This window comes from Ambystoma mexicanum, chromosome 1q, assembly GCF_040938575.1.
Source record: "Ambystoma mexicanum isolate Mex_15411 chromosome 1q, UKY_AmexF1_1, whole genome shotgun sequence".
Lineage (NCBI taxonomy): Eukaryota > Metazoa > Chordata > Amphibia > Caudata > Ambystomatidae > Ambystoma > Ambystoma mexicanum.
Window position 1 is genome coordinate 107,650,120 of NC_090922.1, and position 15,627 is coordinate 107,665,746.

General features: G+C 44.1%; 1 protein-coding gene across 1 annotated transcript in view; it reads left to right on the forward strand.

Moving 5' to 3' along the window:
• Positions 1-14,135, forward strand: part of MVD (mevalonate diphosphate decarboxylase) — a 219,831-nt gene extending 205,696 nt beyond the window's left edge. Inside the window, exon 10 of the mRNA XM_069635977.1 lies at positions 13,380-14,135. Within this exon, the coding sequence (XP_069492078.1) occupies positions 13,380-13,487 (108 nt within the window). The 3' untranslated portion in view covers positions 13,488-14,135. The remainder of the gene's footprint in view (positions 1-13,379) is intronic.
• Positions 14,136-15,627: the final 1,492 nt, after the last annotated feature.

Below are 15,627 nucleotides of genomic sequence, written 5' to 3' on the forward strand. Positions count from 1 at the left end.
CTTTCAGTTTGCCGTGCTCCCCCAGCTCAGGGAAGCCTGGGAAAGCAGGAAAAAAAGAAGCACTCACCAGCAGCACACGACAGGAAGGAGTCTGACCGCATTCTCTGCTCTCCAGCTGTAATAAGGCAAAGCTCCCACTTAGGGGGCTTTTGCTTCATTTTTGCCGCAAGTGCAGAGCTTAACACAAGCACAGCAGGCTCATTCATTTCACAAAATGGATGTCTCATAGTGCTTGACATTTTTTACTTTGAGCCTCAGTTCCTCAAAGGTTTACATAGGAACTTTCTTTAAAATCGTTTTTATATATATTTGTTTTATTATGGCCCATCTTTTGATACAATACAATTTTTGAGTGTCTTTCCCTTTTATTTGATGGCGTTTGTGTTTTATTTTCTGTGAAACAAATGTATGTGCAAAGGTAGATAACAAGATAACAATTATTGTTGCAACAATCCACGACGAAGACAACTGTTTTGACATGTGCCTAGTGAAAAGGTTTTCTTTCATGTAGGTATTGCGATCACATGCCCATATACACTCATGATTTGCATGTTCAGGTTGCCATCATTTCATAGGTTTTGCCAGGATATAAAACCTATTGCAGTTATTGTTAACATACAGTAAGGAACTCGCATCATTGCCACGTATTCATACAAATGGCCCGCTTTTGCCATCAAACAACAGAAACTTGCACAATTTACTAGGCATTTCAATATGTTGCTATTGTACTTGGATACTGTTGCACATTCATGTGCAGATCTGTGTCTCATTGATCCGCACTCAGCTTTGTGACAACAATGAATCGTCCAAGTTTGTGGTTCCTTATGTCTGTGGGTTTGACACAGGACTGTGTGAGGACATACTAGCCTGATCCTCTTTCATTTTTAATACAAATCATGCTGATGATTCTGCCCAAGAAAGTGAGATCCGCTAATTAGACTTTACTTTCATAATGCTTAATGCTGAAAAGTATAGTGCAAACATGTTGCTTGGGGGTGGGGCCTAACTGGCCCATGACCATAGCCACGGCAGGTATGCCTACTCCATTAGTGGGCCCTGGCTTGACCAGACCGCGGGGGGTGAATGGACGAGGCTTAAGCCCCCGCTCAAAGCTCTCATCCCTACCTGCACTGCCCATGGGGAAGGGAGCATATTAGATTGGTTAGAAGCAGATACTTAATCTGAGAAAGAGGACGGAGATATAAGGGAAAGGCAGGAAACGGGAAGGAAAAGGCTATACGGTTGAGGTCAGCAGTGGAGTGGAGGGTGGACCAAAAGTCAGTGGTAAGAAGGAAGGAGTGGTGGAGTGTTGCGGTGTCTATTGAAGGAGGGTGAGGCATTGGTACTGCAAAGAGTGTGCCTGTCTGGGTGGCAAGTGAGTAGCAGTTGGGATAGAGACCGACTGAACCAGAAGATAGAGTGAAAAGAGGATTTCAGTGTAGTAGAGGTTGGAAGGAAGAGTAGTTGTAATGAGAGAAGTCATAGCGAGAGGAAGAGTAGTGGTAGTAGCAAGAGTGGAATTGTAGTAGAAGTGAGAGGAGAGTAGTAGTAGTAGTGGGGGGAAAGGAGTGGTAGGGCAAGAGGAATAATAGACGGGGCATAGTGTTAAAGGTAGAGTAAGAGAAGGAACTAACGTCAAAAGGTGGAGGCACCCTAACCTTATTCTTCCCCCCTATGGCCATAAAGTGATCTGTTGCTTCCCGATGCTAGGTTTCGCTCACTAAATACCCTAATAATAAATGAAGGCGGAATGAAACATTGAAGGGGAAAGTTGGTGGTGGGGAGGAGATGGGAAAGGACGTAGGTAGCATGGAACGGTGTGGTGAAAGTGGGCATGTCTAGAACTAAATAATCTAAGAGCGTTTGCAAGACATGGCCCAGTTTCCCAGTAGAACACTAACCTGTTTTGACAGTAGTGAAAGTTAGTTAGTCCCTGAGGGGGTGAGCGTGCTGCACTTAGGGGAACCATCCGTAGTTTAAAGGTAATAACTCAGAAAGTTGGGGTTGCCATTCTATAGCACTAACCCGTGGATACCGACATTTGGCCTATGGTGGATGTCCCAGGGGAAATGAGTGATTGAGAGGGGCATCCTTGGCACCAATTTCCCAAATTCCTGTACAAGCCAGTATCCTGGATAAACTAAAAATATCTTTCTCTTGTTATCATCTCCAACAGTCTAGATACTGTGTGTTATTCATAATAAACATCCTAGAACCATCTACAGGGCCTTCACACATGGTGTTCGAAGTGAGATTGCCAGACCCTGATACAAAGCGTCATAGATATGAGGCTCCAGAAGAGAAGATGGACTTTGGGATTTACCCTTGTGGAAAATTCCCACTCCAACTTAGTTGCGCGTCCGGTCTTCCACCTACTAATGGAGCAGGCATACATACTGTTACGAAGATACGAAGATCTCCTATGAGGTATTGGATTCCCCGCCAATGAATAGTTGATGGTGTATACAAACCTATGAGAGGAATTACACAGGAACATGGTTGGATATTTTCTTCCTGAATCCCAGACCCAACTAAACTCTCAATATAAGCTGTTCACAGTAATCGGTCACATTCAGCACCCAAGTAATGTCAGGGCCCTTTTCGTTCATCAATCTTCTGATCCTATTCCAAAACAAAAAGGAGAGGTATTTGGCAATTTTTTGGGAATGCAGCCTTGATCAGGTGGAAGGAGCCCCCTTTGGAACCAAATGGCCACTACCAGCTGTATCCAGTTCCAGGCTGGACGATGATACCAGCTCAGAACTTAAGAACCTCAATATTGTCCCATCGGGTTGGATGAAATTCTAGGAATACGGGAGTAGGGGGAGTAACCAGGAGTATGCGTGCCATTGACGCGAGATCCCAGGAGAACCTGGCAAGAGTCAGATTCTCCTACAAGCTGTGGGAAGGCACCAATCAAATTCCAGGTCCTCAAGACAGAAGGATAACGGGATTTAATCAAAGACTAAGCCAGCTAACCTAGCCCAGAAGGAACCAAACGGTGAAGCCCCACCAGGAGGCTGAGAGGCTACCACAGGAAGATCATTTCCAATTCCAGAGGAAAACCCGAGATGGAATTTAGGCCCCATTCCTATTGGCTGAAATGTTATTTGACGAAGAGGAAGGCCCCTCCCAAGGGTATATAGCCCAACTGCGGGCCATGTTACTACAGCAATGAGCCAAAGTTCATTATCTGGGGAAGTGAGGACCAAATGGCAGAGATGCAGTACTTAGTTGATGAAAGTAGGGTACCCATGGAGGAGGATTTGGGTGTAATCCCCGGACTGAAGTCCCTAGACCTTGCACCCAAGGAAGGAAAGAACGAAATAAAGAAATAAAGAAAGAAAGAAAGACCGCACAGTGATCACCAACCGCATTATGCCCAAGGTGCACTCTTGGAAGACATCTTCAGGATATAGATGAGGGATCAAGGAAAGATAATATGGCCCCTGCTAGATTCTGGCAGCACTTACAATAGCATTCATCCAGAAATCGCACTACCAAATAACAACCCCCTCCCAACACCCCTCACTCCCGCAGGGTTTAAAATCCTATGGTCACCTCCTGCATCCATAGAGACTGGGTGTCCTACTTGCCAAGAAGCATCCCCATCCAGATTGGCAAGAAGTCATGGGGTAGCAGCCAAGCCCCATGCACCAGGGAACAGTGAGACGGTACGGAGCCCTGGACCGTAGCTTTGGCCCCACTAAACCACAAGAGATAGTCCTTGTTTGCCGTACCTGCGGAGAGACGGCTGCGGGGAAACCAGTCAGCAGGGGCTGTCTGCTCCATTGCAGCCTTGCCGTGGCGAGACCTTCTGCGATGAGGCTGCAGGGCTTAAGCCTCTTCTTAAGGTTCTCATCCCTACCTGCACAGCCTTTTGGGAAGTAAGCAGATTAGATTGGTTAGGAGCAGATCCCCAATCTAAAAAATAGAAGGGAGAAATAAGTGAAAGACGGGAAGCGGGGGATGGGGGGTATGCAGTTGTGCTTAGCCGTGGAGTGGAGGTGGATCAAGAGACCAGCAGGAGGAAAGAAGGAAAGGAGGCCTTCAGTGTAGTAGAGGTTGGAGGGCAGAGGAGTAGCGAGAGGAGGAGTGGTTGTTGTGAGAGGAGTAGTAGTTGCAGTGAGAGAAAGAGGAATTTCTAGTAGTGATGGGTAGTCTTAGTAGTGTGAAGTTCAGTAGTAGTAGTAGAGGCAAGCACAGTACTAATAGTAGCAAGAGGAGAGTAGAAGTAACAATTGGAGAGTAGGATTAGCAGTTGCAGAAAAGGAGTAGTAGGGTAAAATGAGAATCGGAGGAGGCATAGTGATAGTGCGAGCAGAAACTAACATCAAAGGGTGGAGACTGTAAGGTATAGTGAAACTCAAGTTGAGAGTAGGGGGAAAAGTTAGTAAGTCCGGGAAGGAGTGAACAAGACTGCACCTAGGGTAATCATCTGTATTCTTAAGGTAAGAACTCAGACAGTAGTGGGGTTAGAGTGGGACATCCCAAGCGGAAATTCCACAACTCCCTGTAACATCCAGTATCCAAGATCAACCAAAATGATCTGTCTCTTGTTGTGGTTATCCCCAACAGGCCAGATACTGACTGGTATTGATTAAAAACTAAAACGCCCTAGATCCAGCTTTAGAACTCAGAGTGGTTTATGTGAACCCCATTATAGGGGGCATGGGATGGGTGACATGGGGTGTGGTGAGTGGGAGAGGGTAGGTATGAGGTATCCCCCTTAAAGGAAAACAAGTTGTGTGCGACCAACAGTGGTCAAACAAGGTGGTTGAGGTAAATGTTGTTGATAAAAACACAAAGAGCCCCCTATGAGAGATTGTCTATGTGAAGGGGTATGACCGCCTTTCCTTGAATTATCTCTGGGCATCAGAAATGATTTCACCTCAACTTCTATCTGAGAATAATCTGCACAAAATCCCCTGCTATAGAGGTGAAGATAAAGGCTTAAAGGAGATAGAAAAGAAATAACCTTTCCTCGGCCATCCCCATAAGAACATTTATGATGAACTGCTGTATGGACAAGGCTTATCTGCTGGCTGCACACCGGAATAAGGATCCCGCTCACTGGATGTGACGGTCCTTGCAGGCACTCTCTGGCAACTTTCCTATCTGGGAGGGCAGGACAAGGACTCCCCATATCCCTGGAGACGCTGGACTGAATGCCCGAACAAAGAACCAAAGGAATAGCCTTTGGCTCCATTTCCTGCCTCCATCTTCTCTTCGTGCAGACTCGAACATCAAGTCCTATCCAGCCACTGCAGGGCCCCCTGGGGCTACCCTTTTCACTGTGCTCTTTGAGCCACTCTAAGCCACACTTTATTCTCCATGCTGACTCGACTTGCTGGAAGCAATCCTGCTGCCCTTTATGGACACAAACTCAATCTATTGGAATCAATCACCTTGCCTGTCTTGACTGCGGACCCAACTCGCTGAAAGCAATAGCCTCGCCTGCCTCGAATGCCGACTGGACCCAGTGGAAGGAATGGTCAACTCGGGCATCAGTTTGGGAAGCTTGACTTGACCGATCTAAACAGCTCCTTGAACTGCAGAACAATGCGTAGCGGCCTGACTTAACACTGTTAAGCCTCTAGAACAATCTAAAAGGTATTTGTAGTGGTTCTGTCCCACGGGCCTGCCTTAAAGGGCCTTAGTGAGTTTTTAAAACCCCACTCATCTTTTTAAAAACCTCTATATTTAATGTGAACATTGCTGCTGAAAACATTGCGTCCCTCCTCTTGTCTTCAGACCCAAAGTGCTTCTTTCATCTACATATTCTGTGTTCTCTTGCAAGGGCGGGTTATAGTGTTATTGATTTGTGTACTTGTATGTTTAGTTTAATTAAAGTCTGCTATTTTTATAGAACCTCGGTTGGACATTGTTATTGTTTGTACCCCAGTACTATTGCTTTTTGGATTCGTTTTTGCTAGCTCATATTCCACCGAAGTGTATAGCCTGCCCTTGGTGCGTGTTACCAGAAAAAGCAAAGAAGTATATCTGTGAGGCAGCGCCTGTGCCATCTTTTATATTGTGATCACTGCTGGTTTGGAGTATTGTTGGGTTGAGTATGAGTTTAATGCACCACTCAACCCTGTACTTATGAAGAGCAATAGTTCGTTTGTCTGTCACAGTGGGACATCTGTGTCCATTGCATCTCATGGGTTTTAAAATGGCTTGTGGATCAGTGAGATGGACTCGAGCAAAGAATTTGTGCCTCAAAATGTTGAGAAGGCCTCACAACAAGTTGTGGACAATAGATGGGTGGTGACCCAGCTGATTGCAATTTAGTACCTCAACAAGCCAACAACTCATTTGGCACACATGCCACATTGACAATGAAGCCCCTTCAATTGGGGGCAACTAATGCAATTTTACGACACTCCTCAGTATGTAAAGGTTTGAGGATTGGGGCAAAGGTATCCTTAATTTGCAGCACAAGTATGTTTGTCACCTCCTTTAAAGTAGTCCCTATAGGATGAATCCTCAGTAATGTTTTACTACTACAATTGTAGGTAGTTGATCTTTCGAGTTTCTCTATGTAACATTACCTGTCGATGAGGTATCGAGCTTGGGGGCATAGGTCTCCTGCCTTCAGTGGGTAACGTTCAAGAATATGTATCTCACATTGTGGTATTATTCGTCAACCCCTGTTAACAATGACAGCACATTGCTTTCCATGACTAATGGAAATCGTCAGGCAATGAGACAGCCGGCAGGTTCTTAAAGGTTCACTTTAGACTTTCCGGCCTAACAGTAGTTGCTCCTTTGGCTCCTTTTCTGCCAGCAAGGCATTGTGAGAAAATATTTTTCATTTTACAGCTCAAAGGGCAACACCCTACAGGTGCTACTGCTGATTAAAGGGAACAAATATAATTCACCCAATTAGTGCTCTTGCATACACTTCAGACTGATACCTGCTGTATTTTAGTGAGTGTAGTTGCTCTACACCTTTGCTCCACTCCCCGGGTCCCAGAAATGATCTAAAAATACTGCCCGTCTAGTATTGACGGGATTTGCATCGGGTAATTCTACTTGAGAATGACTAAAAAAAAAAACGGAACTGAAGCCAACGGGCGCTATGCGTGCTATATATGCCTTTGATGACATCATCCTCCAGACGGTGGCTCTCGAGGGACATTGAGTCGACTGCACAGCGCCCTCTGCTGAAATTATTTTCCGAAGCAGCTGAAGCTTGATATTGGAGATATCAAAGTTGAGGAATACGTGGCAGGAACATCCAGTCAAAAGAACATTACCAGAGGTAAGTAACTAGTTCATCTGTGTGAAATGTAACCTCCCTACAACAATATCACCCTTGTCCAATTCTGAATTGTTCCCCTCCTGCCCCACACTGCCTCTCGCTCCATCCTCCCCAAGGGAGAACTCCCTCACTCTCCAAATCAATATTTTTTTCATTTCTCTTCACAACAAAATCTGTCCCTCCAACAAATACATATATTTCTTACATATATTTCTCCTCACAACTTAAATCGCCCAACGCTTTTCCCAGCACATCACACATCAGTATCTCCTCCCTTTTCTCCTCTTTCTAGCTTGACACACTCCAGGTCTCCACAAATGGTGGCTCCCAGTCTGCTCCTCTTCCTTTGTGCCGCTCTCCCAGGGAACAGTGGTTGAGTGGGCCGGGTTGGCTTTTGAAGCTGGGGAAGCTTGAGAACTCTGTAATGGGAACTACCAAATTGGCATATACTCTGACCTAACCATGGCAGTTTAACAATCAAGAAAGGAATTACCGGAAGGTAAACCTGCACTGCAGAACAGGGGGCTGCACTAGGCAGCGCTACACCCAGCAAAATTAAAACTAAAGGTCGTACTCCACAGCAGTAATGGGTTATGCCCATACCGCCCAGTGAATGCATCACACCACAAAGATCTCTGGCACATATATCAAATTACAAGCACTTGGAGGACGCAGAATGAAAGCTGTAGTCCATAGTATGTCAAAACAAGACTACTGTAAATGATCAGTAAATATGATCAGCTATGTGGAAATAATCCCCCCCACCCCACCCCGTCCCTCCATCCCTCCGTCTTTTCATTTTTTCCATAGGATAATTATAACACAATTTACAAACATTGGTTTGCTGTTATTGAGTATAAATGGCGCTTCTATTTACTAAGCTCTCGTATGTGGAATAGTGATCTGTGGACGTAGATGCATGAAATGTCCAATGTGACATTGATTACTTTAGGAATATTCTCCTGTCTTTACCTGCAGCAACTGTGAGTCAGTTTATGCATCTCATGGGAGTGGGACCATGTGGAGAAACACTGTAGGATAAGCTAGTATGCAGAATTTTACCTGTCGACTGTGCTGGTTGTCATGGCCCATTAAGGGGCGCAAGAAATCACGACCGGGAATGGGGATGGTTTTGAATGGGTGCCTCTTGATAAGATGTTCCCCCTACAACTGGATTAATGGAACCAGAAGCTGAGTCTAGCCGGGTAATGGGAACTGATACACACCACAAAATATCGAAAGCCAAGCAAGCTCACTGCTGTTGCTGATGCCATACACAGTGTGTCTAGCAACACATCAATCATACGATTAACAAGATTTTTGTTATGATGACGGCCTGGGGGGGGGAAGGGGGCGGGCATCTGCGATGTTTGGGTTGGAGGGGGATAACAACATTAACAACCGAAGTCTTTGGTAAGGATGCAGCAGATGCTAATATAAAGAAAGATGAGATCATTAAACCTAGTAAGGATATAAAGGGAGGGCAACCATTCTAGGAGTCATGAATGGGAGGACGAATATGCAACACAATATGGAATGACCTCACAAAGTGCAATTTGGCTACGTTAAACTGGCCACTAAAAACCATATATGCAGTGGAGTCATCTGGCACAAAGAAACAGGTTTAGTGCAATCGCGGCATACAGCGTCTGTCGGTTATGAGAAGATGAAAGGTGTGCCATGAAATGTGAGAGGGTTGAGGTTTCCAAAGGAAGGCATTACCCTACATCTACAAAGTTGTGCCGAAATTTTGATCTTACAAGGGAGACATCTCACAAACGCATGCAGAGTAAAAGGTGTGCAACACAAGGGGGGCAAATGGATGTTGGGTATCGGACAGAGGAGTAGTGATGCTGTTACAAAAGTCTGTCGAATTTGAGACCCAAATAAATCTGATGCAGATGGGTGTTGACAACAGGATCCTGAACAGTAGAAAAGTATTACTTCTAACCTCGTCTGGCCCTAATTTTCATAACCCAGATGTTTACGATCGGACATTCTGAATGGAATAATGCATTCGAAGATTGGATAATGGGGTGACACACTTCTTTGGACCGCTCATCAAATACGCAGAGAACACCAATTAAGGCAACAGTATGCATAGTCAAGGCGAATACATTTTGTGTGTATGGTGGATGTGTGGAGATCATTGATCCTATATGAAAGACAATACACATTTTATTCAAGGGCTCACAACTCTGACTCCTCTTCACCAACAGATACATTTTTCATCTCAAAGACACATTTGGGCTAACCCACTGAGTGCAAGATTTGGGCCATAATATTCTCAGACCATGGGACGATACTACTAGAGCTGGAGTTAGACAACATTGTAAACAGAATGAACAATTGGAGATTTAAGGTAGAGGCGTAAGCGGATACTTCATTTTGCGCAGTACTGGAGTGGGAAGTAGTGGAATTTCTAGACCTAAGCATAAGAGAGGAAATAAGCACATATATGGTTTGGTAAGCCTTCAAACAGTATGTGAGAGCATATGTATATTGTTGAAAGTAGGGATCTTAAAACGAATACATGCAGAATGGGCAAGAATGGAACTGGGGAAAGCTGAAGGGGCATACGAAAACGGCATGTCCACATATTTGCTAATAATCTCATAATCAAAGATTCGAATTTGACGAGTTGGCTCAAACAGAGGTTCAATACATGGCAGCACATACTAGCACAATAAGGTACGCAGAGCGTGTAAGACGGGGTAAGCACTGACGTGGCTACTGCAGCAACAGAATTGAACAACATATGTAGAAAATATAGTAAAGGATGATGCAACTGCTGTGTCTGTGGATGGATAGGTTTGTGATACTTTGGCTAAGTCTTGTAAGGAATTGTATACGAAAACAGTTCCCCATATTCGCAGATGATGTGGAAACCTACCGCAATGAGGAGAAACTGAGTGCAGAAGGGACGGAGAATTGGAGGGAGATATTGCTCTGCAGGCGCTCAGATCAGGAAAGGAGCCACGGCCCAATGGTCTTAGTGCAGAGTTGTAGAAGCATTTTGCACCAATATCACTAAAGGTCTTTGTGTCTGTCATTGAGACATTTAGCATCCCCAACACCGTGCACAAAGTGGGTAGAATATGGTCCCAAAACTGGCAGAGATTAAAGGACCGGGTGGATAGCTCAGGGGCAATGCATTTGTCTTCGGAAGCAAGACAACGCAGAGCAACATGGGTTTAAATCCCGGTCCTGCGTTTAGAGACTGGTTTCCGGTATTAAGCAGGTTATAAAAGCTTAATTAATTCGTTCATACAGACCCCTATTAGATAATTTAGTCAGATGCTGGACAAGAGTGGTCATGTGATCATCACTATTGATACGCAACTGGTCCTTTCTTATCATTCAGGATTTATACCTTAGGGATACATTGAGTATAACTGGTGCAAGCTCTACAATGTAAATTGTGCAAGTGGCACTAAGTTGAGGGTGCAGGTGTGCTTGTAGGATGCTGAAAATGCCTTCAAATACCCGGTGTCGCGGACGCAACTGTTTACTGTAATGGGGAAATATGGACTGGGCCCTAAAATAATATAACTAATCAGGGTGCAGGATACAAGAGCATGGGTGTGGGTTAATGGGACCACATTTCACGCCCCTTGCTATACTTGTTGCCACTGGGCAGGGATGTCCCCCATCCTTCTTATTTGCTGTGGCAATGGGGCCACTTGCATGCAAACTGATGTGGGTAGGATAACAATTTACAGAATGGAATCAGTTGTGTCTACATATGTGGATGACATGTTGCTATAACTAAATGGTTGAGAAAGTGGATTGTTTGAGGTCTTGGACACAATCGGCCAATAAGGGGGTGCGTCTGGTCTTTGAATTAACTCCACAAAGTCGTTGATTTTCCCTTTGTACTCCGCTATCCAGCTATTATAGGGGATACAGAACTAACATCGTCCCCAGAATGGATCTAATACTTGGGCGTAAAGATATGCCAGATAGAATCAACAACATAAAACCTAATATAGTGGCACTGTAAGAGCGGGAACCTAAAATAATGAGGTGGGACACACTACCTAGACCAATGGCAGGTAGCGTGGCAGAAATGATGGTAATGATGAAATTGCTATACCTCTTTGCTAACACGCCATGATATAGGAATGTAGTCCACTGCTCACAACGCTGCTGTAGGCTGCTAAGCCTTTCAGGATAGGGATAAATAGCAGCAGGGAACTGTGGATGCCAGGGGATTGGTATTGCCAGATGGATATGCATACCACCTAGGAGCCTGGTCGGGTAAGACCTGCGATGTGCTGCACTTAAATGCTGAGTGAAAACAATTTTCTGCATTTGCAAGTTTACATTCCCATATAACTGGGTAGATACAAGCTCACCACTAGTACAGAATACTAGGAAGGTATGGAAAATGGCACTAACCTACACTGGAAATAGGATGCCATTAGCTCCTATGGTAAACCTGAAGAGGTGCTTCAAACCTAGGCTGTTTAATCTGCTTACGACATACATGGATCAGAACAGATGCAAATAGCCACAGTGGGGAGGCCGAGAGGGGCTATTTCTTGATAACTTCATTGACCTACCACAGCTGAAAACAAGCCAAAAACACTAGTATAGTAGCATGGAGATATACACAATAATGATCCATTATGGGTGCATGGCCCAGTGAATTCCCAGACGTTCTAAAACCAAACCGTTGGTACATAGAATACATTATTTGGCAGGGTATGGGCACATAGTCTCCCCCTCCTTGTAATACAATAAGAAGATGACCAGGGAACCAATAGAGGCTAAAACAGAAGAAGGAACTGGGATCACTCTTATCGGATGTGTGGGCAAACTGTTTGTAAGCTCATATTTTCACCTTATTCAGTACACAATACTAACTTGATAGTATAGACCAGCAAAATGAATGGACTACTCAGGGACTGAAACAAAATATATAAAAGGTACCAGTGAACAGTTCAATCTACTGGATCCATTATGAAATTGTCCTTTTCATGGCAGAATTCCGGAAGGAAATATTGAACACATTTGTGCAAATTCTAGATGAGCAAATATTTAAGGTTCCCCTCCCAATATTACTAGCACTTTAGTTAGGACTACAACCAATACAGGGCCGCTTTGCTGGACTGGTTCTCATGCTTGCTAACCGCAGAGTACTGAAATTCTGGATGCCGCCTAAGAGGCCAGATATTGCACAGTGTTTCTGAGGTATCAGCTTCTGCAGGGAGTTGGAAGATGGTTAAAGTGCTCTTCGAAAGACATATGTGAGGACTTTCGGGCACATTTAATAAACAGCAAGATGGTAACCAGTTCACACTCTGAACTAGGGGAGTGAATTTGAAGATTACCTGTAAGAATAATTGGTAAAGGTTCTGTGTTCTTTTGCCGAAGTAAATTACGTGTTCATTTTCTTTGACAAAATAACTTCGAATTACTTCCTCATTTTACCCCCCCCCCAAAATCCCTGTTCCACAACACTACCATCCCTATCCCCCACCTATATCTTTTTCCATAAAAATACATATGTACCCCCCAACATCCAAGTGATTTTGTCTTATTACCTTGTCCTAATTTACTTCTGTAAAACAACGCGATACCTTATGATATGATACGTATCATACAAGAAGCATTGTCATAGGGCAACCCAGGACATTTGTAAGGTGAACACTGCAAAGTACAGGGTCTACCCATGAATGGCCAATAATGAAATGTTGAACTGTAGGCCGACATCTATGTTCAAGCATAAGGCGGCATGAACTAAGGTGGACTCGTGCTGGATTCAGAGCTGAATTGATTTGTGCATCTATGAATTAAGAACTACACTATATGAAATGATTATATGCAACTAATATATGTGGTCAAACTATATTGAGAATAGCTGTATTGTGGAAAAAGTAAAGAGAATCTTGCCCCAGTTGTGCAAATGGAATATAATTTAACAAGAAAAGAGAAGGATGGACCGAAAGATCCAAAGTTGGATTATCCCCTATGGTTTAAGCATGGGAGAGTTGACTTCATGCTGTCATCTCTCAATGTGGTGTTGCCCTGCACATTACAAAAAGAATAAAATGTAGCTCAGCTCTTTGTGGTCCTTCTATTAACATTGTTTTCTTTTCTCTCGCAGCCAGGTCCTGGCCCACAGCCTTTAGATGATCTCAGCGATCACCTCTTGGGACCAGATGGAATGCCCACACAGACGGCCAGAGTGTTGACCACTGAAGCTTTACTGTAAGGCAGGCAACACCCGGCATGTGCAGCACAGTGTTACTCTGCGCCGCCTCAATTTGGGAGCAGCAGATCATGGATATCGGCCATTGGAACTTCCCAGTACAACGAAACACTGCTTACAGTAGAGTAGAGAAGCCAGGGTGGGTTCCCATGAACTCCCATTAGACTGTATGCAAATGAGTTCAGCCCATAACAAATATTTAACATTTATACAGGGCAGACAAACTGATTTGTTTCTGGGCTTATAAATAATGTTTTGTTATTTCCTAACTTGATGGCTCTCAATGTATTGATATCAGAGGTCAGAACGGACAGGTGGCCCGGTACAGTTTGTGCTTCTAACTTAGTTACACTGATCCCTGGATTGAAATTTAATCAACTGAACCCTCATATCTGTTTTGACTGTCAAAGAACATGCAATTCTAGTGCTCGGTGAAGCAGTGGAGCAGTGAAGCAGTCGTCATGTTTTTCATAAAGATACATTTTGAGAAGACTGCCTGGAAAAACCAGCTCATCAGAAGACATCTGTATGCAACAGTATCTGCTAAATGTCCAGGATGTTTAACAAGAACAGTTTTAAGGACCCAACGCCACTTTACTAAGCCCTTTAAGCCTGATAACCCGCATTAAATGTGATAAATTATTCTGAAAATGTATCAGTGTTTGAAAGATGAAGGGTGGAGTAAGCGCTCCTAGTTTAGAAAGTGCAAGCTTGTTCCATGTCTGAGGGGAGAGTGTAACTCATTAGCTACCTTTCTGAACTGTGTTTTACATCAAAAAGAAATAACCTGGTGTACTAGCCTATGAAGAAAATATTGAGATTTTCCGTGTGTGCATAATTGTTTCAATAGATTAACTGTGAAAAACGACACCTATCTTTGAGGTGTGGGATGTCCAGAAGTTCACAGGGGATAATCTGACCTTTGGCACTAAAGGGTGGTTTGCAACAAGGCTTTGTTATAATGGTTCACAAGAAGGGGATCATTTAAACAGGACTTAAATATGGGTGCTTCAGAGATATTCATTTGGCTTCTTAAGCCTTCTAGCGCCAACGCCAAAGCTCCCCTCTCTCCAGGCCTAAGGCAAACTGGATTTGGGTTGTCACTGAGCCCACCTGGGATCAAGAAGGATGCGAAGACGACATGCTGACGTTCACTATCTTTTATTTGGGGAATTTTTACAGGACTGGGCCACTCAAATGGACTCTTCCCAAACAAACAATAGTCCGGATGGGTGACTCCTAAGTAAACTGGTCCTGCCCCTCCCCCTCAGAGAACATACCCTTGTCAAATGTCTCTTCCACGGGATTCCTGTTCCTAGGCCTTCCTGGCCTCTGAAGGAAATCTCCCAGTAGGTACAATTCAACAGGGAATTGGGTAGATGCAGGCAAAAGTCAACGTGCTGCACATTTTTTGTTAGAAAAGCTTTTTAAAAATGTAGATGTCAGCAATCATGTCCTTGTACTGTGTCTGCCCAATACGGTTCATCAACTGGTAAAGCCAGGGTGGGACATAGAGGGTTGCGCCAGCTTCCAACCTTTTAAGAATTGCAAATTCGAAACTGTTTAGTGATGAAAGAAAGTTTAATTGAACCTCTTGGGTATGTCATCAAAACTTGAAAGTGTAAGGCACTTTTTTCGTCTCTAAAATATTTACATAACCTCAACACGTGTTTCTCCACTATCCTTCTAGTGGGTCATCAGGAGTATTGTCGGATGATTACATTACGTTTGTCCTCTGTTGTGGTTCTACAGAAGGACGTTGACATTTATGATGTCCTCTTGAGAGATGTTAGTTTTAAGTTTAGGGATCCCTGAGTGTTGGGAAGCACAAGGATGCAGTTGTCCTCGAGATTTCTAGTAATGCCGACCCGCGTTATCCTGTAATTTGCCTGTCCTTTCTCTGGATTCCTCAAATTTCTAATCGCACCTTAGTCTCTCTGCCCCATTCTCGTTCCTCATTTAACCATCTGGGCCTGCCCCAACCTGCCTGCTCTTCAAATCTAGAAGCTGAATCTTACCTTCACCTCTTGATGGTCTTATCTCTCCTTCAACCTCCAAGGATGTTACCGTCTCATCGCTCTGGCTGCTGTTCTCTTTAAACCTCCTCCTCCCACCTATCCCTTTCTACACCTTGTGTTACACT